This window comes from Lycorma delicatula, chromosome 4 (assembly GCF_047948215.1).
Source record: "Lycorma delicatula isolate Av1 chromosome 4, ASM4794821v1, whole genome shotgun sequence".
NCBI lineage: Eukaryota > Metazoa > Arthropoda > Insecta > Hemiptera > Fulgoridae > Lycorma > Lycorma delicatula.
The window spans coordinates 64008189-64032824 of NC_134458.1; the positions used below are offsets into that span (position 1 = coordinate 64008189).

General features: G+C 35.3%; 2 protein-coding genes across 7 annotated transcripts in view; one reads left to right on the plus strand and one right to left on the minus strand.

The window, feature by feature from the left end:
* The window catches only part of LOC142323473 (uncharacterized), a 125402-nt gene extending 102493 nt beyond the window's left edge, over positions 1-22909 (minus strand). Inside the window, exon 1 of the mRNA XM_075363150.1 lies at positions 22766-22909. The gene's annotated coding sequence lies outside the window, so the exon portion shown is untranslated. The remainder of the gene's footprint in view (positions 1-22765) is intronic.
* Positions 1-24636, plus strand: part of LOC142323472 (solute carrier family 41 member 1) — a 185630-nt gene that overhangs the window by 105547 nt on the left and 55447 nt on the right. Inside the window, exon 1 of one of the 6 annotated variants that reach the window (XM_075363144.1) lies at positions 17324-17694. The exons of the other annotated variants lie outside the window; for them this stretch is intronic. Coding sequence (XP_075219259.1) covers positions 17666-17694 — 29 coding nt within the window. The 5' untranslated portion in view covers positions 17324-17665. Of the gene's footprint in view, positions 1-17323; positions 17695-24636 lie in introns of those variants that run through there. 6 annotated transcript variants of the gene reach the window in all.

Sequence of the window (24636 nt, forward strand, 5' to 3'; positions counted from 1 at the left end):
CGTGCAGTATATTATTTCTCTGGATATTAATAGATAACACAACATTATTTTGTAGTGATTCCCATTAAATAATTTTAAAATAATACCTGCGCTAGAAAAATTAAAAAAATTCGTTAAAATAATTTTCATTTATACCCTGCATGAAGCTGAATTTTTATGATACCGCAGAAACATCAGTATCACAGTCGATCTGAAACTACAATTTAATAAAAATTTTAAGAAATGTTTTCAAAATTTTGTCGAAACTCTCATGACGAAACCGGTGCTTCCGTCTCAGACAGGAATTATAGCCGAACCGCTCTTCCTATAAATTTGAATCGCTATTTGTCGCAATCGGTATTAAATATTTTAATATTTCATAAATATATGTAATAATTTGTAACCTTTGCAAAAAAACTCTTGAAAGCTTCGAGTATCACATAAAGGATAGTTGCTCATTCCGAGTCCAAGAGTATGATCTTTCCACCAATCGCAAATGGACAAATTGTATTGGAGATTTTGGGAGGTACCGAGAGTATCTCAAATCCCAATGGGCAGACACGCAAATGGGAACCAAGTAACCCTAGGCAGGTGTAAATTTGCAAAAAAATCAGTTTTTTTCCGTATCTTGAAAAATATGAGTGGAATGGAAAAACGTTTACAAAAAATTTTGTTTTCTTCTCTGAGCTCTATCATTTTTTTCTTTAACATTTTTTTTGTTAATATCAATAGTTTTTGCAAAAATGAGAAAAACGCATAAAAATAGTAGTTTTTTGCTTTTCATTGTCAAATAAACTTAGTTAAAAAAACACATTTGCAAGTAAACTCAATCATGCAAGATACCTTCCTTAAATATTAAAATAAATTCCTCAACAAATTTCATAATAACAGTAATAAAACCCTTTTGGTGAAATAAACTCAGGTCACCAGAATGAACTTCATTTACAACTGTTAATTACTAATTCATACAAAATAACAATATTATAATATAATAATGATTTTAATACTCACAAGGTTCTAGTATAATAATGGAAATTTGTGTGCTTAACAATCGTCCTAATTTTAAACGCTTAATTATGAACTGATATATAGATTCTCCAAAATCAGTTTATAATGCTAACTATATGCTATGGTCATATCATCCGATCTCAGTTATTTAAATATCATCCGATATCTTTTCATTAAAAAAATTGCTAATGATCTTAATATAATTACTCTAATTGGCTACACGCTCATTGATTTATTTATAATGGTTTAATGAGAATGTAAAATTAGGTCTATTAGCCAATGGTCTAGATATTTTTTTCTAAATAGTGTTGATTAACAATTAATAAAATATATTAACATTTAATAATGGAAAAAATTTTAGAGCTTGGAAAGACAAAAAAAATTATTGTAAACGTTTTTTTCATCCGATGCACATTTTTCGAGATATACGGAAAAAACTGATTTTTTGCAACTTTACCCCTGCCCCCTTCCTACATGTCTGCCCTTCAGGATTTAAGATACTCTCGGTACCCTACCCCTACTATTTCCAATATAATTTGTCCTCTTACACGATTGGAAAAATCGTATCCAGCTGTCCGACTAATACCATCTGTCGTGCTACTATCTACTATTTTCAAACAGTCGGAGACACAAAAGTGTATCCCTCTAAATTACTGGCTCTAAAAATTCAATAAATTACTTCTTACTGCATATAAAAATAATGCAAAAGGAATTTATAATTAAAAAAATATGGCAACAAGGTTGTAATAATTCCCTGATTATTTATTCTTATTTAGTGGGAAAATAATTATACGCGAAAAAAGTTATCTAAGATTACGTTTTTTTGGGATGGGGATATTTTATAATGAAGTTTTATTATAAAATTATCATTACATGTTTTAATAAACAAAAAAAGTTTTTTAATATAAAAAAAATCGGCATTTTTAACATTTTTTCTGCTCATCCACCTTTAAAATCACCCTCCAAATTTTTTTGATTTTTCTACGTTTACTATGTTAAAAGGAAGAAATAAAAAAAATCCACTAAAAAATGTACAACCAATAAAACGTTATCTAAGATTTATTTTTTGGTGGTGGGTTGTGAATTGTGATGAAGTTTTATTGTGATTTGTTATTACTAAAATTTTATTATTAAAACTTTTAATAATTTAAAAATTTAAATTAACTAAAAAACGATTGAAAAATTTAAGAAAAAAATCGATTTTTTTAAAGTTTGATCGGCTCTCCACCCCTAATATTGCCCCCAGAATATTTTTTTTTTTTTGTTTTGGGTCGTTTGCTCTACAGCTATGCCTAGGAAGACATTAAAGATATCGATTAATAAATTATGTAATAAATAAAAAGATAGCTTTTTTCGAAGGGGGAATGTTGTGAAATTTTTTTTTAATAAGCATGCACGCATGTACCGAGCTTAATATAAAGTGGGATTATGTTTGCAAAATTTTGAAAACCCCTTCCTCACCCCCTAGAAATATTAACCCCAAACTTTTACCAACATATTGCCCGATATATAAGAGTCTTTGTACAAAATTTCATCAAAATCGGTTTACCAAGTCAAAAGTTATTAAGATTCAAACACGCCAACACACGTACATACGCACATAAACATTACTCCCCCCACTATTTTGGAGCTTTCTGGGTCATGAAACGTCGAGAAATGCAAAACCCCATTTTTTGACTGATTACCATACTTTCCTTCTTGCAACATAGCTTTAGAGCTGAAAGTAAAAATTGTTCGATTTTGCAAAATACTCGTATTTTTCACTCTATTGAACGATGAAATGCTAAATAACGTGTTTTTGTGTATTCGAATTTTTGTAGCTCGTAAAACGTGTATGCATACTAGTATTTTTAACTAAAGGTCTAGCGTGCGACTGTAATTTATAACTCTTAGTTATCAAAATAATGTAGAAATAACGTCCTGGTTAATTATTTCTTTAAATACTCTTATACTGATTTTACACCGAATCAAAAATCAGTAGCAAAAATAAAAATGAGAGAAGGAAAGAGGAAGTGAGTGTGTGTGTGTGTGTGTGTGTGTGTGTGCGCGCGCGTGCGTGTGTGTGTAAGTGACGTGAGCGATAGAGTCGAGGTGTAGGGATTGAGAGCTAAGACATATGACGCATATTTCTTTATTGGATTTAGTGGAAAATCTAATAAGTTCCTAATTACCTTAAAGTACAAAATGCTAGGGTAGAATATCTTAGAAGAAGTTTTACAAGTACTAAAGGATTCTGTGATCTTGAACAAAACTTCATAACATCAAACACACACACACATATATATATATATATATGTATATATATGTATATATACATAGATAGATATACGACCGCATTTACTCGTGTAATTCACGCACCTGAATTTAAAAAAATTATAATTTTTTTTTAAATATTCAAAATAAAATATTCAGTCAAATAAATATAATATTTTCTCTGATTGTCACATTTTAGTTTTATTATAAACCTATGTAAAATCGTTTATATTTATGGACGAATTCAGGCCGGTACGTACGGCAAAAGATATCCAATCATATGCCCTTCTATATGAGTATTCTTGTAAAATATCATTACTTGTTAAATAAATTACCGAATTTTTTCTAAAAAATAGCACACGGCATTACATGTTGTTAGTTTTTTTTTGTTGTAGACGACTATAATAGAAAAGTGAAAAATTTGGAACCTAAAAATTACCTCTTTCTATTTCGAAGGGAAGAATATTACAATTTTTACTCATTAATTCGCATGCATACTTAGTTAAAAAAGATTAATAAACAGTTATATGGCTTGAAATTTTTTATTTATAATTTTTCTGATGCCTTTTAATTTTCAGTTGCCCATACGTTTATTTTGTATACATTTGTTTATTTTCGTATTTATAGTCTCTATATTTGTCACATTAGCACATTTATCGAATTACTGCGGTAAATGAAAAACTAACATAAATTAACCATAGCTTTAATTCATCCCTGTCCGACTATTCAGGAAGAACGACAGGCCAATTTATCGTTCCAAGTGAACTAGGTTAACACCGATCAAAGATTCTGCCGTCTTATAACAAAATATTAATAAGGGACCCGCCTCCCTCTTGACATCAATTGTATAGGGTTTACTCGTTCGGAATAAATTTACCCTAAAAATTAATACCGAAGCGATCAAAACCCTTACGATTATAAAAGCGTTTATAAGTAAAGATATTCAGGTTTTGAATAGGTTTCACCCTTTTGGCGAAACCGGTTTTTGTCACTCACACGCTCAGGATGACTTTTGACAAATAAATTCAACGGTAAAATGACACAAATTAAATATAAAACTTTCCTTTTATATATATATATATATATATATATATATATATATATACACACATACATTTTTTAATGATATCCATATTTTCCTTCACAGCCATTTCAACTTCAGTGAAGAAATTTTAACTTACAGGGAAGCTGAATGACTACTCTAATGTGAAAAAAGTACACAAAACAGTAAAGGAAACCTGGATGTATGCACTAGTCCTATTAGGGAATTTATAAAACAGGGGAACGATAGAACACTAAATTGAATATAAATATGATACTAAATTTAGAAACTAACTTCGCAATGGGCAAACCAAAAACATTAACATGTAATTCACTAACGATAAAAATAACATAACGAGACGCCAATAATTATAATAATAATTTAATTGGACAAAATTCAACCTCACGTCCATGCAGTTAAATCTACCCAAAAGTCCGGGCGGGCAACGACATGGTACTTCGGTACTTTCACTTATGTCGGGTAACGGGGCCATGGTATTGTTCAGAAGCTCCTCTTACGGAGTACAGGAAGTGGTGGTCTCGAGCTGGTCGCGGTTGTGCTCGATTTCTCTGCTTACAGCGGGGGCGGATGGCATGACCGTGATATGTTTTTTGCTGATGTTTAGTAAACTGCGGACGAGAAGTGCTTATCTCCCTTCCGGTAATGGAAACTGGGTTTGAAGGTGAGCTAATCTAGACTTGCTCTGCCGAAGTCTTGCACCGTTCAGCGTGAGAAGTCACTTCGGCCTTTGGCAGGGAGTGTCGCATGGGTAAGGGTATCGGAGTCCTTACTGTTACGTGCGAGCTTTGGCACGTTGGTATGGCGGGTCAGGCAGTATCTGACTCCCCGGCCCGGGTTAAATCTGTGGAAGGCGGCTGACTGGGGAACCCAGGCAGCATCAGTGATCCATGATCCATGATCATGGATCCGCTCGCATCGGATCTTGCAACATCTTGACTGGCGTTAATTTATTTATGGAAACATCTACTTCCACAATTTCTATGGCAAAAATCCACATAAAAACTGTCGTCCTTGTCAGCTTTTGTCTTTACAAGCGAAGCGAAGGAAGAGTGTTGAGTTTAGCGATATTGAAAAGACGGCTCGAATTAAGTTTCGATCAAAGGGTAGTGCAGCGATACCAAAATATTTGGTGATCTAGAGAAGTGAAGGGAATTTCTCTAAGATCAGTCCTTTCGTGATAGCTCGAGGCATCACGAAAGCTGCAGGAGGGTCGTTAAAGGAGGTTAAAAAGACTGCTACGAGACTGCAGAAACCGTTAACGATTTACAATCGTCACGACTACTCAAAGTCAACAAGATTGGAGTACCGAAAATTGAGATTGCTCTGATTGCATGGCACTCTAAATTCCTCAAAAGAAGTACTCATGTGCAGGGACTTGTTGAACTGCAGAGAAGAGGAATCGTCGAAAAACTTAATCAACAAGGAGTTGTAGCGTGTCGAGGATTGAACACGACATAACGGAGAAGCTGTACCCTCTGCGTCGCATATCCTTACCTTTAATAAACCGAAGTGTGCGGAGAAAATAAAGGCTGGTTTCCACAGATTGGATGTACGTTCGTTCATCCCGACTCCACTGCGATGCTTTGAAAGTTAGAGATTCGGATATACAGCAGCGCGGTGTACTTGGAAATAGATCTGTGCTTGTGGTGATCCACTGCATCCGGATGATCCGTATAGTGGTCCACCTGTTTGTGTCAACTGTCATGGCCATCGCGTTGCGAGATCTCGAAACTATTCGATGTATAAAAAAGAAGTAAATATAAGCAATTCAGGAGGTAAAGACCACACAAAAGGTTAGCTATTTCGAAGATAGGAAAATTTTCCATAGCAGGTAGTTCAGAAATTTCGTTTTTTACATAGCAAAAAACGAAATTTCTGAACTAGCACCAGCCCTAGCTAATATGATAAAGTCGACCAACCAGAGAAAGAAGCTCAAAACCGCTGCAGAAAAAACAGATATCTCCAAACAAAACAGTTCTTTGCAACCTAGGAATGAGTCCCGGACCAGTCATAAGGTGAAGGAAAATGAAGTTAAATAAAGAAGGAGCCTGAATCTAATTCACCGCAGGTCAAAGTTCAGATATGGAAAATCCCCGTTCAGGGAATTCAGAAAGAAGATGAGATAATGATCGTAGATAAGGATACTGTTGAACGAGTAGCAATGGGGCTCCCGAAAGCACACTCAAAAAGAGATGGCGATCATTTTAGCCTCCATAAAAGTTTCAGCGTGGTGTGCATCCAGTCTAAACTTGGGTGCAATACTTCCCGCTGAATTTGAGCCGGTATCATCCGATGCCGGCCGTAAAACATCCTCCGTGGTATCGAAGATGGAAGAAGATTCTATCTCTGAGAACTCAGACACTGTCATCGGAGGTCGAGGCCGTTAGGATGATGGAGAAAAGACAAAACAAGGTTGGCTTAAAGGAAAACCTTGACGATAAATGTTACGAAGTAATTTTTTTTAAATTATTGACTAATCAATATGAAGAATGTGATCTTTTGATAATTACGGTGCCTTTACACTCATTTTGATAGCCCTGACAGAATTTCTTTTAGAAATGGATTGTATATTGAATTTTAACTGGCAAGGGTCCTAAACTCCCTTGTCATCTCGTGTTCTTTTGGAGCTTTATTGTTTTAGGACTAGTTTCTTTTCAATTAATTTTATTGAGTTGGGGAAGTTTTGTCTTGCGGCAAATAGTCGAAGCCCGCTATAAAAAAAAAGTTTAGAATAATATAACAGGTTCATAATATATATAGTAGGCATGGTACATGATTCTTTATAATAAGCAAATAATAGTATATCGTATTGATCACTTCAGGAATAGGTTAATGTACTGATCTACAGATAATAGAAGGAGCTGCTTCGGCAGTTGCCCGGCTCGATCGGGTAAAAAATCTTGGAATAGCCTAGATCGGAGGCCCATGACGAAGCAGAGAAGAGAATAACTCCATATTAACATGAAAAAAATAATAAATATATGGAATAATTTTTTTTTAGGGTTTATTCTCTGAGGATGCTTTAAGTAGAAAATTTTTGGGTACTAGAATGTACGAATAAAAATATTTAAAAATGTTCGAATAAAGTTTATTCGTTATACTGATTGAAGGTTCTCTTCCGGTTAAGGAAAATAAGTATAATGTGTAGAAAGCCCGGATAATAAATCGCATTATCTTTTTTGTAACAAAAGAAAATGTTCTAGTTCAATTTATCATACCTTCATTCAAAATTCTTGTGAAAATTCCTAACTATATACATCAAATTAAAGCCTTTTTCCAAGTTTTTCTACTGTTAAGAAACCGCTTAACGAAAAATTCAAATATTTTTAAAAAGAAAAAGAAATCACGAGTAGCCTTTTTCTGATACATGCGATTTCTATTGTGAATAAAACACAAAGTTGAATAGTGAATAAAACCAAAAGTTGTTGGTTTTAATTCTGAGGTTGCATCGACTGAGATCACCGAAGCGGAGGTCCGCCAAGTGATCTGCAGCCTAGCTAGGAATAAGGCCCCCGGATGTGATAGTATCACGGTGGAACTCCTTGTTCGCACCCTGACTGTCATTGTAGGTGTGTTGACTAGGGTTTACAATAGGTTGCTGTTTGCTGGGCACTTCCCAGCGTACTGGAAACGAGGGATTTTGAAGCTGCTTTTCAAGGGTGGCGACAAGGAGCCCACTGTTAACTCCTCCTACCGTCCTCTGACGCTCTTGCTTGTAGTTGGTAAAGTCTTCGAGAAGGTCCTGTACCTCCGCATAAATGCTAGGTTAACTTCTAACCATATGCTGATGGACGATCAGTATGGGTTCCGTCCCGGTAAGGGCACAGAGGACGCGATAATTATTGTTATGAATTTGGCGTCAGGCAGCAAGTGCAAATATGTACTCGGTGTCTTCTTGGATATATCCGGGGCATTCAACAACTTGTAGTGGCTCTCAGTCTTGTTACAGCTACAAAAGCGTGGTTGCACGCGAGACGAAATTAGAACTCTCTCGAGTTATTTCAGCAACAGAACTGTCGTTCTTCGTGACGGCAGTTCTGAAGTAGGAAAGACCCTGTCTAAAGGATGTCCACAGGGCAGTGTGTTAGGTCCACTCGTTTGGGTCGTCGAGTTCGATTCTCTCATGCGATTGCGGATGCCTAGCGGCTGTCGTATCGTGGCTTATGCCGACGATGGGCTGCTGCTGGTCGAGGGCGACTCGCGTGCCGAGATCGAGCTCAGGGCGACACAAGCATGTAGGGTATTGCGGTTGTGGAGTCTTCAACATAAGATGATTTTCAGCACTGTGAAGACCACTATGATGTTCTTGAAGGGCCGGCTCGCTACAGCCCGTCATCCGCGGGTTGTGATGGGCGGCCTTCCGATTAGGTATGTGACAGTTCAAAAGTATCTGGGTGTTATCCTTGATGAGAGGCTTCTCTTCAAGGAGCACCTCCGGTTTGTGGCGAAGAGGGCTATAGATGCCTTCTTCGGCGTCCGTAGGGTGATCCATCCCGATTGGGGGTTGAATTATCGTACCATGCGTATTCTTTATAAAGGCGTTTGTGAAGCCATATTGTTGTACGCTGCGCCCGTCTGGGCTCATCGTTTGCGGCTTCAGTGCTATAGGGACATCCTGTTACGAGCCCAGCGTTTTCTGTTATTAGCGGTTGTCGGCGGTTACAGGACTGTCTCGCGAGAGGCAGTAACTGTGATCGCTGGCATCAAGCCAGTAGATATTTTGGCTACAGAGCGTAGCCAACGGTATATTTCAAAGAAGGCAGGTCTTCTTAGTACCGGGCGTATGCGGGAAATTGAAGACCAAGGTTTTGACGCTTGGCAAGCTAGGTGGGCCGACTCTTCTACGGGTCGATATACGCATGGTATTTTTCCACATGTTAGGGATTTGCGTGCTATTAGTTGGGTTTCCCCCAATCGGTACATAACTCAATTTCTTTCGGGACATGGTGCCTTTAGGAGTAGTCTAGCTAGGTTCAGGTTGGTTGATTCCGGGTTATGCCCGAAATGCGGAGTCGAGGACACAGTGGACCATGTCCTGTATACTTGTCCCCGGTACGAAGCTGAACGTACCAGAGTTGGTAGGGAACTTGAGAGAGTGCACTCCTTTTTGGATCTGCGAGTCAACTGGAGGACTCGCAGTGAATGGACGATAGTGGCTAGCTTCCTGAAATCCCTTGCCCAGGGCAGGGCGGCTGAAGGGATTTAGGATAGGAGCCCGGGTGGATAGGTTCCGTCTGGGCAGTTCATTGACCGAAGGTAGGCGCTTAGGCAGCGTGCCTCGGTTAGATGTATTGGTGGCATGTATTTAAACATGCTGTCGGCGGAGTTACGGCCGTTGTCGGCGGGCGGGATTATTCTTGCCCGGTGGGTGCGGTCGCGCTCCAACGGGGGCACAAATGAGCTAATGACACTGTCGGCGGGGCTTCTCTGGGTACTGCTTGGTGGTATGCAGGGGAGTCTTGGCGGCGGTCTGCGAAAGATGGTGAATGTCACGCGGGACTCTGTGATGGCGTTAATTCTCCTCCCCCGGGCAGACCGGAGCGGAGTCAGATAGAAACTCACTTTAGTATTAAGCCTTAAGGGAACTAGGTCTAAATTTCGATGTATAAAACTTTAGTGGGAAAGTTTGTTGTTGAGGTTATTAGTACGGATCTGAGATATTCAGAAAGTGGCTCTTTAATAGTTAGGTCTAGGCGCGGGGTCTTCACCTTCCGCGGTTAGGCTTCTAGCTTAGTTCCTGAGGGCGACGTGGTAGCTGCAGGTGTCCGTTGTCTTCATTCTGAAGGCATAAACACGTAAAACTATCTCGGGGTGAATTTTACCGATGTAGATGTCCCTCGCGGCATCTGCATCGGTGGTATCTCTGCGGGGCCTGGACTGAAAGCTGTGTGGCACAATCAGTTTGAGGGCGAGAAGATGTCCTCCGTTAAAGCCACTACTGACTAGGAACGGAGGAGGTGGTGTAGCGACCGGACACGCTATGAGGTGTGATCTTCTCCCCTCGGGGGGGGGATTCGAGATGTGAATAAAACAGTTCCAAGAAAATGAGAGTAAACATATATTAAAATGCTGTCTTAAATTTTATTCACATAAAATTTCAGGATCCTTTGCGGTCCGTTATTTAGGAGATCGTAAGCCTTAAAAAAACTATATTTCCGTCCCTAGGTATGTTTTTTCGGTTTTTCACCGTATCCCGGTTTTTCGGTTTTTTTTTTGACAGGAATAATAATAAAAAATTATCAATTTATATACATTTTATAGATAATAGATATAAGTTATTATTTGTATATTCTCATCAGTAGCGCTTTGACGTAATCTTTGTTTCGGTACAGATAATCAATTCAGGATGCTAGTATATAGCGAAACGATATTATAAAATATTCTTCACTATAAGTCCATCCTCTGAGGTTTAAAATACCTTAAATGTGTAATAGATATTACACTTTTTCTATACTTTATTATATCATAAAATAATTATAGTATAGGTACGTCGTAATCGGGGTCGAAAAGGAACAAATAAATTGTATAGTCGTAAATAATAAAATTCTAATAATAGAGTAACGCTGTTATCTGAAGAATATATGAAATTATTTTACTCGGTTCTTAATCAATTAACGATTTAATAAAATATAAATAAATAAATTTTTTTGTTCCAATACCTAAATAATAATATATTGTATATATCGCGTCAAAAGTGATGTATTTCGTAATTATTCTGGTGAACCTTGAAAACTGGTGTAGAGATGTTGTAATTCAACATAATATCGAATTATTAAGGTGTAATATGGACTTATCGTCCTCCGACGTGGAGTTATAAAAAACTAAAAATACAATAACACTTCACGTATTCGGCTGTAAATCGTTTTTCCACATCATTTTAACATTTTATAGAGTATATCTAAATAATAAAAATTAGTAAGACGAGATTTTTCATACATAATGTTAAAACAAAAGCGGTTGTAAACCATATACGCAAGAAAACGGTCGGAAGCATACAAAGATTTAACTCGGATCGTAAAGCGTTACGTATTACTGCATTACATTGTGAATTCGTTTGAATTTGAACGAATGAACATCTGTTCATAATATAAAAATATTCAAAGGGAACTACTGTAAGTAATAGTCTGTCGACGAGTGTTTCGATGCGAGATGAAAAGTCGATCTAAACTTTAGAAAGTATATGCATGTAGTGTACTCGGTATCGATAACAGTAGAAATATTCTGCAAAATAATCATCATGTACTTTTTCGTAAATGATGCACGGAACAAAAAGTCCAACACAAAAAGGCTTAACATTTTTTAAATTTTTTTATTTGTTTTGGTAGCATGTTTTTCTAAATTTCTAATTTAATAAATAATTAATCTCATAATGGCTTATGATTTAAAGAATTCGGTTTGTTAATTGATTGAAAATACAAAATATTTATTTGAATGTAAGTTCGAGGGGAATTTCAAATAAACTCAAATAAAATGTTACGTAAAATAGGTAAATAAGTTTAATAACTAATTTTATTGAAGACATTAATATTGTTACCTCAGATATGCTTTCTTTATGTACATTGTTTTATTTTAAGAACTCAATATATAAATTCTGGATTAAGTAAAGAATTATACTTTATTATTATTATTTTTTTGAAATTATAGATATAATACTTCAACGGATATTATTAGACATTTCTCTAAGAGTATTAATAGCTAAGTTTTACAAAAAAAAAAAATAATTATATAGCAATAAAGATTATAAACACGCATTTGAAATATCTGATCGATAAGTATAATAAAAATAACGTACATCATCGAACACAAAGGCTTAAAAACGTGTTTTTAAACTCGTACTCAAGTAATATTCTCTTACATTTATTACTAAATTATCTATTCATTCTGTAAGTCGATAAGCTCCAGTTTCTGTTTTTAGTGATGTTAAATATTGATAGGTAAATATACATTATGGAATATTTTTCGGTCGGTCTTGGCTGCTGCATTTGAATTTTTACTGTTTACAATCGTCTTATCCATTTACCAATATGTATATTTAAAAAAAAATAAATATATATCTGTTACATCGGCGTTTTCAGCGGATTAGTAAAATAGAGCAATATTCGTTCGGTGAATGTATTATTTATGAAAACAAAGCGACTTATTTAAAAAAAAACTCTTTTAAAAAACTCTGGGGGGAATGAAAACGTGTTATCATCAGTGCTACAGAATTTTACTTATAAGGGTTGTTTTATCCACTAAAAATTATTTTTAACATCCTTTGAAAGAATACTATTTGATAAACGTTCGCCCGAGACGACTTTTATTTCACGTTTTTCTTTTCTTTAACCGAATGCTCGTTCAAAACTTTACAACAATGTCTTTAAATCACACACCTTAGGCGAACGCTTACGAGTAAGCGGGTGAATCACCTTAGGTGAGTTAAGGACATACTACCTTTTTTATAGCCTATTCGATTAAATAGACGTAATTATATACGCGTATAATGTATTTTTTATTATTTAAAAAAAAACGAAAAACTATGTCGCTAGGAATAATTAAAAAACTTAACATATTTTACAAGAAAGAATGATATTGAAAAGGGAAAAACACAAAAAAAACTTTTGTTACTTTTATATAAAACTTTTTTATTACGTTTATATATCTTTTGGTTGTATTGTATGTTCTTTACAGTGAATTCAAAAGAGATAATATCGAACAAAATTTTTTGCCACTGTTCTTTCGTTTGACAGCGTTAAATTAAGTCTTGAAATTATTATTGCAATCCTAAACTACCGGGAGAACGGTATGTTTTCTTGAGAATAGATCTGTAGTTTCTGAATTTTGTTCGGTCGTGTGGCGGGCTTCAGCCGATCGACTATTATCAGTCGCAAGGGCATTATAGACTCTATGTCTATAAAAATTGCCAAAACATATTTACAGTCGGCGCTTTCCACCTCGGCAAGAGCATTTAAGATGCAATCCTCGATGCCAACCTCTTTCGTGAAGCCATACTTGCCTCGATTTAGAAAACAGTTCACTTCAATGCTTTCCCAGAGCCGTTCCACAACCAGCCATTCAAGCAACTTGCCGATTACTGGCAAGAGGCTGATGGGTCGACAACTGCCCACTTCACTAGGATCCTTTCCTGGTTTTAAGAGCACCCTCACCAAAGCCACTTTCCAACAAGTCGGGAAGCAGCCCCAGCTAAGGTACCCCGTGAAGAGCCTGCCAAGCGGCTCTCTTATGACAGGCAGCAGATGGTAGAAAATATCCGGGTCAAGTTGGTCAATCCCCGGTGCCTTTTTCAGTGCCATTCGAGAAACTACTTGGTCTATATCAACGGGATCCACAACCCGTACGCCAGGGAAGGGCGTAGCCCCCGCCCTAACGCCGACCTCTGCTTCACCCTCCGGAGCATCTGGAAACAGAGTATCCAGGAACGCCTGGTAAGTCGCCACAGATGTTAAAGTGTGGTCACGACCACCAAATCCGCATCGAACACTGGATAACACGTGCAGTGGCTTTAGCCGGTAACATGATTTTGCGAGCTGCCAGGGGCTGCGCTGCAACTCGCGCATGGACTCTTGCCACAACTTGAGTCTGGCTTCCTTGATGGCATGAACATACTCATTACGGGCGCGCCAGTAGATCTGCAGACGCTCAGCGCGCACGTCATCAACGATAATCCCCGTTAGGGGGCGGCGCTGGTATCTTCTCCTAGCGGACCTAATTCTTGCACCCAGCACGCTAAGGTCAGAGGACCACTACTTTTTCCCGGGTTCCAGCCTGCGTTTAACAGACGGCTTCCCGGAAGCAGCGGTCATGACGACTCCAGGTACTCTCCGATCAGCGGACTGGCCATTACCTAAGGGTCCGTCCATTGGCCGAGGCCGCCGTAGGACCCTATCGCAGCCAGTCTTGATGGTCCGGCCGAATTGTTCAGCCGTCAATTCCACCTCTTCTCTGTGATCCATGCGCCATTTCAACCCCTGCAAGGGAGCTGCGCACTTGCGCCGCAGCCTGTGCTGATCCAGGCCCCTTACATTATAGCGACCCGAATCTGGAGCTCTTAGACCGCCTCCGTAAACGATCTCATAGGTTATAAGCCTATGATGGCTCACACTGGCCTCGGGCCAGACAGTCCAACTACTTGTACTTTGCAGCAAGTCGCCTGACACCAGAGTGACGTCGATGAAACTTTCTCCCAGTTCGGAAGAGAAAGTTGGCGGTTGTTCTGCACCATTAATCAAAAAGGTTCCTGGCTTCCTCGAACTGTTCGAGACCAGCGCCTCTGGGGTCAGTGAGTGATGAACCCCAGGGGGGAGACTTGGCATTAGCGTCCAGAGCAACCAGCACTCTGGTGCCCGGGAGACCGTCCAGAATCCTGTCCAACTTCGCCAGCAACTCATCGATACTCCATCCAATCTGGAAGTATCCCAACACTAGTACGACATCGATCGATCGTGACTCGCACGACGAAATTGCCACAATTGACCATTGTGGCATCCAAAAGATAGAAGTGGTATCTTAAAAGATAGTATATTAAAAAATGAGAACATATTTTCGTAAAGTGAGATTTTCTCTCGCTTTAATTCGCATACCGTAAGAAATCCTTCATTACGCTCTTAAAATTTCGGATATTTTGATTTATTAGCTGTAAGTCGGTGGTATTACTTTCGGTAAAATTTCTTCGTTCAGCGTTTCCACGTGCCGTGGTCATACTGTAAATCGATTATCTAGAGAAAAAAATAAACACTACTCGCATAAAAGATATAGTTTACCGCACCACGACAGATACGCATTGTTCGAGTTCGGAATATGATAGGGAACTGTTTATGAAAACGTCGAGATAGAACTAACCGTCTTTTTAAACGATTTCGTTTAACTCACATCGTTTGTCCTTTCGAATCAAATCTTGCCATCAATCTTTCTCCCGTGTTCCGTTATCCGATAGGTTTGAGATCTTTTATATAGGTTAATTCGAGAAGACTGTTTAATAATCATTCCTTACTGACATCGATCGATCGATAATTAATGAAAGTATAGTAAAATAAATTTATTACGGGTTGCACAATAAAAAAACATCTTTACTACACTTAAAGTGTTCTGCAATAAAGTGAGGTTTTAAAAAACAATGTTATATGCTGATATAATAAAAAATGCTATTCTTTACAACACACTTAGAATTAACCGATAGTAATTTTTATTTACACACACTGTATTTCATCGCAGTTGTAAAAACTATATACAAATGCAGCGAAATTAAACATATTGTTATATGTTTAATTAGCATAAATACAACAAAAATAATTATGGATAATTTTGTGTGACGTATTTATTTTATGTAAAAATACAATAGCTTTTCAGTTAATAGAAAATAAATCTTACGATATGCAAAATGACTCAAAATATGAAATGAAATAGAATTCCGGTATTTTGAAAGGTAGAGTGTAGCTTTGGTTTTCTTCTATCTTAATTTAATATCGTGTTAGTAATAAGTTTTTGTGGTTAAACTTTATTTTCATTCTTTACTATTTCGAGGGCGGTCTGACGTAGAAGTCGTGCTTTGTAATGACATTTTAGTAAGGTCAAGGTTAATTATAGGTCGTTCAAAATATGGAACGTTTTTAAATACTTTGCAAACATTTTTGGGCACTGAAACAATAATCGGATTGTGGCAAGAAATACTCGACAAATTTTAACAATAAATTTCTAAAAATATTAATAATTTTTTTGAAACTTCTTCGTGCTTTTTACTTATTAAAATCCAAATTTAATTTACCTTTAATTATAAGGGTATGATATTAAATTTTAAAAAAAATACTGAAATATTTTATCAAAGTATGTTTTAACTTTGATTTTCATAGTTATCAAAATTGTGGCTCTTTCAAGGTATACACTCGACCGCTTGATTCAGTTGACCTTTATTTATCATTTTTTTTCTTTTAATCGGGCGGAAACCTCAGTCATAATTTTGAGCATTTTTCGTTATGAAAGTCGCGTCACTCTTCAAAGGTGGTAGTAGCTCTTGTTTAAAACTTCAAAGCATCCGCCAATAATTTTTTTCAAAATCTGTTTTGTCCCTAGCGTTTTACAAAATCGAGTTACGATATGTCCCTTGGAATTTTTTGTGAAACGGTATCCTTAATGAAAATCTAAAGAAAAATAATTTTACCGAGAAGGGGTCGCAAAATTTAACACATTTTTCGGAAAGTTATTTAACTTTTATTTAATTTTCGTACAATGAAGTGTTTTTTAAAATGCATTTTGGGCTACCAGATCCCAAAAAACCATTTCGCCTATAAACAGCAGTTTTTTGGATTCAAATTTTAAGATTACTTCTAATTTTTCTCATTGAAATCTTTTACAAATATTCATTCTACAGAGTCAGTAAAAAAAATGTTAAAAAATTTCCAGATTTAAATTTTATCATATTTTAATCTCGCTTATTTTTTTTAATGTTATTTATTAAATAAAATTCATCGAGCGAATAATTGAAAAAGAGGTTAAAAAAATTAATTAAACAAATGGTTTTTCGACAAGAAGGAAGTCTGGTCTGGTGGGCTCCAGAAAACAATTTCAGTTGGCGGTAAAGTATGTTAATTCTGTAAGTTTTGAGCAATTTACAAATAATATATTTAATTGTTAGTTTACGTGAGTGTAAACTTTTATTTTCAATATTTAAATCTACAAAGCCTACAGAGTTATATTTAAATCTTTAAAAAGAGTTTTACAGATAATTCGCATGCGTGTGTGCGCGCGCGCGCGCCCGTGTGTAAGTTCACGCATGCGTGTAACTAGCTGTATAACAATCGCTGAATGAAAGATTTATTGAATGAAAGAGTTGAATGAATAATTAAGATCAAAGCAATACCTATTATTACAAAACAGATGTAATTTTGATTGCTTTTTTAAAATTTTTACTGATAATATAGTCTATCATATAGATAGTTTGTGTAATGCGCGACTAAATCTGCATCACTCGTTTGACTACTTTATTTATATCGCTTATTTCCGTGTAAAAGATATTATACTTACATCGTTGAATAGATATAATGGACGGTCTATATTCGCAGCGAACGCACCTTGCAACTTTATAGTTATTAAAGCCTAAAAATAATTAACATAATTTTTGAGAGCCGAGAGGCAGGGTAAGTTACGCATCGTATTGTGGTAGGCGGTAGTGCCTGGGAAAATACCAGTTAATATGCTCGTGCCGCGTCGGCCGGCCGCTATCGATCAGAATGTTTAGTCGGGAGTCGGGTCGTCCCACTGCAACGAGGGTCTCTTATTGATTCGATTCTGTCCCGCTGTTTTATCTCATAAAATACATGTATTATACTTAATATAAACCGGTTTTTAGTGTTATGTTTATATCCATGGATGAATCTTCACTTGAATCCGATTGAAAGGTAAGAATTCGCCTATTAATTTTATTCGTTAGACGTTGGCTATAGGCACGTGGTGATAACATAGGTTAGCTCCTAATACCTACTATCGTCAACGTCGAACTCATATCCTCTCCTTTCCCATTACCTTATGATAGACCCGTTTTGAAAATACGATCCCGTAAATCGCTCAATAAAATTCGGCTGACGTATTTTGACACCTTTTAAAATGAAAGACAAAAATAAAAAATGTATATGGATTTTCTTCCGTGTTATGTATGGCTTCATTTATAACCGAAAGTAGATTTCAGTAATACCATCGAAAATACCATAAAGCGAATAATATGAGAATTAAAAAAGTAAATTACGATCCTAAAACGGCAACAAATGTATTATTTGCCTATCGTTTTTACGGGGCTGCCTATGCACACATACCGTGTAATATTTCGAACGAATTATACGATATCAAGGATTTATTAATCGGCATATATCAGCCGCAATCAAAAGCATGTCGGTAGATAATATAAAAATTTTATTTTGTATATTAGATCGCTCAGACTGTAGTAATTATAAAATAGAGATATAATTTCATCACCCCCTAACCCTTCGACAATTAATTTTACAGTAGTACACTACGGATTGTAGCAGTTTTATTTCTGTCACTCAGGTAAATTTAGAACAACTTTTCTATTTTTAATGAAACTAACTACCCCTTTAGTTATTTTCATCGATAGGCCATATCCAAATGAAAAATTAATAATAAAAAACATACACTTGACAAAAAAAAGTCAGGTAGGTTTAGTTTAAATATGAAAAGCCGGTTCAATAATTTACCTTTAAGCGATCGTGTTACATCTTCCGTGATAAAAAACACAAAATATATTCATCCCGCGATAAAAATAAATTTAAATTACAACAGTTGTTTGGTTTTATTTTTATTGTTTAATCTATTTTCCGTTCTTTACAAAACAAATCTACATCTACAAATCGAAAGAAATATATGACGACTGTTAGAACAAAATAATATTTAATAGTTACCACAATATTATATCCTTCCGATGTGTTTTCGAGCAAATTATTATTTGCTTGATGTTTTAAAACGTTTTCTTAATTTTAATGTTTTAAACAAATTTCCATTTTTTTTTGTAACGGTTTGGTTCCTGAATACAGTAAGAATTTTTTAAATAACATTATATTATGCAGCCGAAGCAATTATCGCTCGATGTTATTAAAAAATTCGTTCCGCTTTAAGAATAATATTTTAATGTGTAGCATACGGTTTCATATAAAGGCAAACGCCCGATTTAACGATACAAAGCCAACCCCTGTGGCTCTGTTTATATTTAGCTTCGTTTTAATATAATTTTTGAAATTGATAAAATATTTATAAATTAGAACACGTGAAGAGTATTACTAAACGATTCGATATATAATACATAAGGACGGGACTGCACTACATTATATCTGTATCGTTCGTTCTACACGTTTTCTTAAAATTGTACATTGTTCATCGATAGCGCTATGAACCCCTAGAAATTTACAGTTAAAAATTTCAGTTAGTTTTTATCGAAGACTGTACCTTCTAGTTACATCCATTTATTATTTATTTTGAAGTTTAGTACTGTTCGGTTTTCTTTATTTAAAATCAGTCCGTTTCCACTTACGTATTCACCGTCTGAATGTAAGTTTATCCGGCGATTTAACGGAGCAAATTAAAGATTTTACTCTAAGACGAGTAATAAAAACGCTTTCTATACCGCAAAACGGAAAATTGATGGGCTTAACACATACAATGTAATTCAAACATACGGTGAAAATATAGGTACGCGTCATTCGCTGAACGAGTAACCTCGACCGATTAATAAGCTGTATTATTGTTATGCTAATCGCTTTGTAATGTATAACATAATTCGATGTGGCCGGCTTACACATTCTTCCGTACGGATTTTTTTATGTACGTAAAAAATTATCGTTTTAATGTTTAGTATAAATACTTTTACGTATCATCACGTTTATAAGCGTGACATTACCGTAGTATTTAATCGTTACTGAATGGAAAACGGCGCGATTTCGTTTAATAAACAAATCGTATTCTTTAAGTAAGAGAATATTTTATTTATTTCCCTGCTTAATAAATTACGCATTCTTCGAAATCAAACGTATATTCAAATCGGACGCCGTATACCAATCGCTTTACGATAAATTACATCGAAAAAGCAAAGCCATTGACGGCCTACGCGAAATCCTCGGATGTAATTTACGTATGAGGTCGAAACAAAGTTTCTTATTATTACTGTAATAATTTTAAAATTAAAATGACTAACCGATTACGCTAAAATGAACCTCAATACGGCTAATTTTATATAACACGGTGAGGAAATAAATCGACTATTATTTGTCGTTTAAAATAATTTTTTTGATAGTATAAAAGTATTCTTTTACATTATAAAATACTCCATTATATTTCACAAAGTCCCTCTAAACCGCTGTATTGAAACGTATACGCGTAGATCATTTATAGACATATAAAGACAGCAACGGGGTACACCGGATAAAGACGAGATCGGTCTCAGAACTAAGGTTGACCGCAAAGATTTCCGGTTTTTCTTCATACATCCATTGAAACCGACATCATTCGGCCGAGCGACATCATATTGATACAACAGTATCTAAACGTTTTTATGAAGCTTTGAATAAGAGGAACACGTGATTTTTTTTTTAATCGGAATGTTAAATCATAAAGTAAATTTTAAAATTTTATTTTTACTTCGTAATCGTAATTTAATAATTTATATTTATCGGATCTTCTTAAGAAGATTTATGTAACATGTATTTATCATATCCATAGACAGAAATAAAAAACTGTTTTTGTATCTACGAATAAATCGACTTTTTTCATTACAATTTTCGTAACCTTTGCGATATCTGTTTTTGGCTCTGATGTGACATCTATATACAGTTAAATATGCCGATACGATACAAAAGCTTTAATTGTAAAGAGTAATATTCGCTTGTAGTTTTGATATTTCCTCCCGCAAAACATACTATTTTCTTCATAGATCGGTACTTTTTGCTGCGGTTATTGTCGTGCTGCCTACATAAATTCGTATACGGTCGGCGGCTTTTCATTAAATTATTCTCCTTTCTTTCTGAGCGAATAAAGTAATATAACAGAAAAAATTCACGATGCCGACTTCTTTTAACGATGTGAAATCTAGTTTTCCTATATCCATCGCTTTCCTTGTAATCTAAATAAAAGGAGTTTTATAATTTACGCATTCGTGTGGCACGAGCACGGAGGATAAAGAGACCGGTTCGATCTCGTAGGTGCTGCCATCGATGTCACCGGTGGGATATGTACTAGCAGATTGCCGGTAGTCATGATATATATTAAATAATTTCCTTTCCCCTTAGAAGTGTCCGCGACTGGTTAAAGTCGTGCGATAATCGAGAAATAATATTTCTTCACATATACCGACGATCTGATATTAATAAGACGGCACGGCGCGAAGAAATTTTGTATGTGCGCGCGCCCATGTTTAAAGCGACCGATTTTGTTTATGTTCCATGAAAAATGCTAAAAATATCAGCAGAAATATATATTAAAAAAAATAATAATTTTTAAAATTTCTTCCTTTCATCGAGTTTTGGAACCGATGTCAAATCGTGTAGACTTGACGCTATCATACATTAATAAATGTTGCAGTAAGATTCCAGGCAACAGAAAGGGGAAAAAACAGGTCACCTCTTTCCGGATCAGCGGGAATTATAGCTAGAGAAATATTTTAAAAACTGAACTCTAGTAAAGGATTGTTTTAAAATACGTTAAAAATTATAAAACAAAATACCGTAGGTTTTATATTGTGAAGTTATGTCCGTGTAACAAAAAACAAGAAATGTTAACGCGATTCGATTTCGTATTACAAGACTTATTTATAACACTTAAATATTGTAAGCACAAAAAAATACAGTCGTAACATAATTATTTGGGGGGAAAAGTATTAGAAAAAATGTATGTCGTCAGTGATTCACATTTCCAGACCCTATCAGAGTAAAGTTATCGATAAATTTTTGGTATTACTCGTTTAAGCCTGTTTTACAGACTTAAACGAGAAAACATCAAAACGACGAGAAAACAGTAGTAAAAATTTTGAATTCGGCCATATAGATCTGCTTATTTTAAACCGATAAAATAAATTAGACAATATTTACTAACCGATATGTAACAGACGCGGTGATCCTTAAATCGAATCCAGATAAGTAGAGGTTAACCCGTGAATACTCGATTATCAGGGTATTAATATTACAATAATGAGCATCGATGAGCCAAGTATGATTATATAAATTAAACGCTCGAAAAGTGATTTTTTTTTTTTGTTAGCTATAATTTTGCAATTGTATCTAAAAAACAGAAATTTTGACTGTATACGAAAATTTTGGGATTTATAGTATCACTTTTGTCGGATAAGAAGTGGTTGTTATATACGGTTCCCTAATCGGTAGACGAGTACGTACATCCTGTTCGTACGAGTTTTAATCATATACACCAGGGATCAAAATTACTTGGAATAGGGACAAATAGTTAATTGATTTTTTACCTCAAATTTCATCCGATACAGAATGTGCTTGAGTTAAATTAACATAACGGCACAGAAAATATTGCCGACAATTTAATAGGTAAAAATATTCACGCGTGAAAATACAAGTACGGAAGAAAACCTCATTTGTTATAGATCATTCGGCGATGTTTGTACGAACACTAATTACATGTATTTTACGCAAATAATTAAAAATGTTACAACCATTACAATTATATGCTAAGATACTGAGCAAAGAATGTCTGTAAAATTGTACAAAGACCTGATAACATCCGTCGGAATTTTCACAGTAGCCTTTCATCCACTGAATGTAGTATTACATGCCTGATCCTTAGTTACAAGCCAAATGTTGCACATTTCTGGTCTTCTCCGTAAAGAAATCGCGTGTCCATGTGTGAGAAAAATGCGTGTATGTGTGAGAGAGTGCGCGCACATGCACGCACACACTTATCGGTGTATATTGTAAAATATAAGCATTATTCATACGTTAAACTTACTATGTAAATGAAGCAGTTAACCCTCCTTCGTAAAACCAGTTCCTTTCCTCATTGTTTGAATATATACAAAATGAAAATACGCTACCGTGTTTCACACGATCGTATCCATAATTATAAAATTATAAAAACAATAATAATAACCTTCCGTTGAATTTTACGAAAAGCATCGCTCATAGCCTCAAAATGATTATTTATAAATAAATTAATAATTTCAATCAATAATCGGCTTACTAATCATCTAAAAAATGTATAATTGTTACTACTGATCTATAAAATTTTAAAATATCTGGCGTATTACTAAAACCGACGACCTACAAGACTAGAGAAAGGATTATAAAATACATCTGTTTATAACATATTTGTTTATGTTTCATCGTTTACCTATACTCTAAACATCTGTCGTTACTTACGTGTCATACAACTGATAAAAAACGTATAAAATATACTAAAACTTGGCCGACTGTGCGCGCATAATTAGAAAACAATTATTATTATTAAGAAAAATATTCGTGACCTATTCGACCCGAGTAATGCTCGCGATCGTTTACTAATTTACAGTGATGAGATGTTTTTACCATTTACCAACGAGTTTATCGGGTACAGGGCTGCCCCCTACCCCCGATAATTTGCTGATTTGAATTTGAATTTATGTATAAACAATTAAATGGAAAATAATCATAAACAGTATTGATAAATATCTAATAATGTACTTATAATTTCTTTTTTTGCAAAACCTGAAAAATCATAACTTGAGCTCGAGTGGAGGAGCCTAAATAATCATGCAAAAAAGTAGATACAAATAACTGAGAAAAAAATTATATCGGCTGATTCGAAATTGAAAAAATAAACACTTAAATTGTTGAAAACATTATAAAACGATTCAAAACACATACACTCATTAATAATAATTACTTTAACGCTCCGCATCGTCCTCCATTTTTGAACATATTGAACAAAACAGATTGAGGCAAAATAAATAATTCCGATAAAAATTATCGGTAAAACGTCGCACACATAAAACCGATTTTAACAGTATGAGTTGTCATTCCGTTATTCGGCGGTTTAGGAGTTAGAAACGTCGACTGAAAGCCTTATTTTATTGTTTAAATCTATGACTGATGAAAAAAACATAGAGTAGCGTCCAAATTAATCCGAACACAGGAAAATTTTTGTTTATTTCTATGCTGTGGCTACATTGCTTAATCACACTCATTCTTTAAGTTGTCTGTGTAGAGTTAGTGTGAGGTTATTATCCTTTGGTTATTTAGCAATTTTCACGTTAGAAATATTATGAAAGTTTATTTTATTTTTTATTACAAAGTGATATTTTCGTAGTTTTTGTTCTGTGTATCTTGAATATATAATAATGGACATAACTCCAAGAAGAAAACATTCGAAAATTGTTTCAATTTCTGAACATATTAATGTGAACAAAGAGAAATAGCTTCTGAATGTGGTGTTGGATTAGAGACAGTGAGTACTAATTTAAAACAATTTAAGAAACTAGTTCCTTTTCACCTGAAAGGAAAGGCAAATGCGGCCGAATAAAAAGACTACTCCAACACAGGATCAGTTATTACTGAGAAAAAAATCTTAATCCAAGATTATCTGCTGTGGACTTAAATCGAGAGTTAGCAGCCAGTGGAACAGATTTACACGCGACAACTGTTAGACACCGACTTCTTGCAACTGGACGGAAAGCTCGTCGACCAGCTAAAAAACAGCTTTTAACACAGCAGTGTTCAATAAAGGCTCTTGTGAACCAAAGCGCATGCTAACTGGACTAAAGAAAACTAGATGTTATGTTTTCCGAGAGTCACATTTTTATGTTCAAGGAAAAGGGATATCACGTTAGAAAAGCATCAGATGAA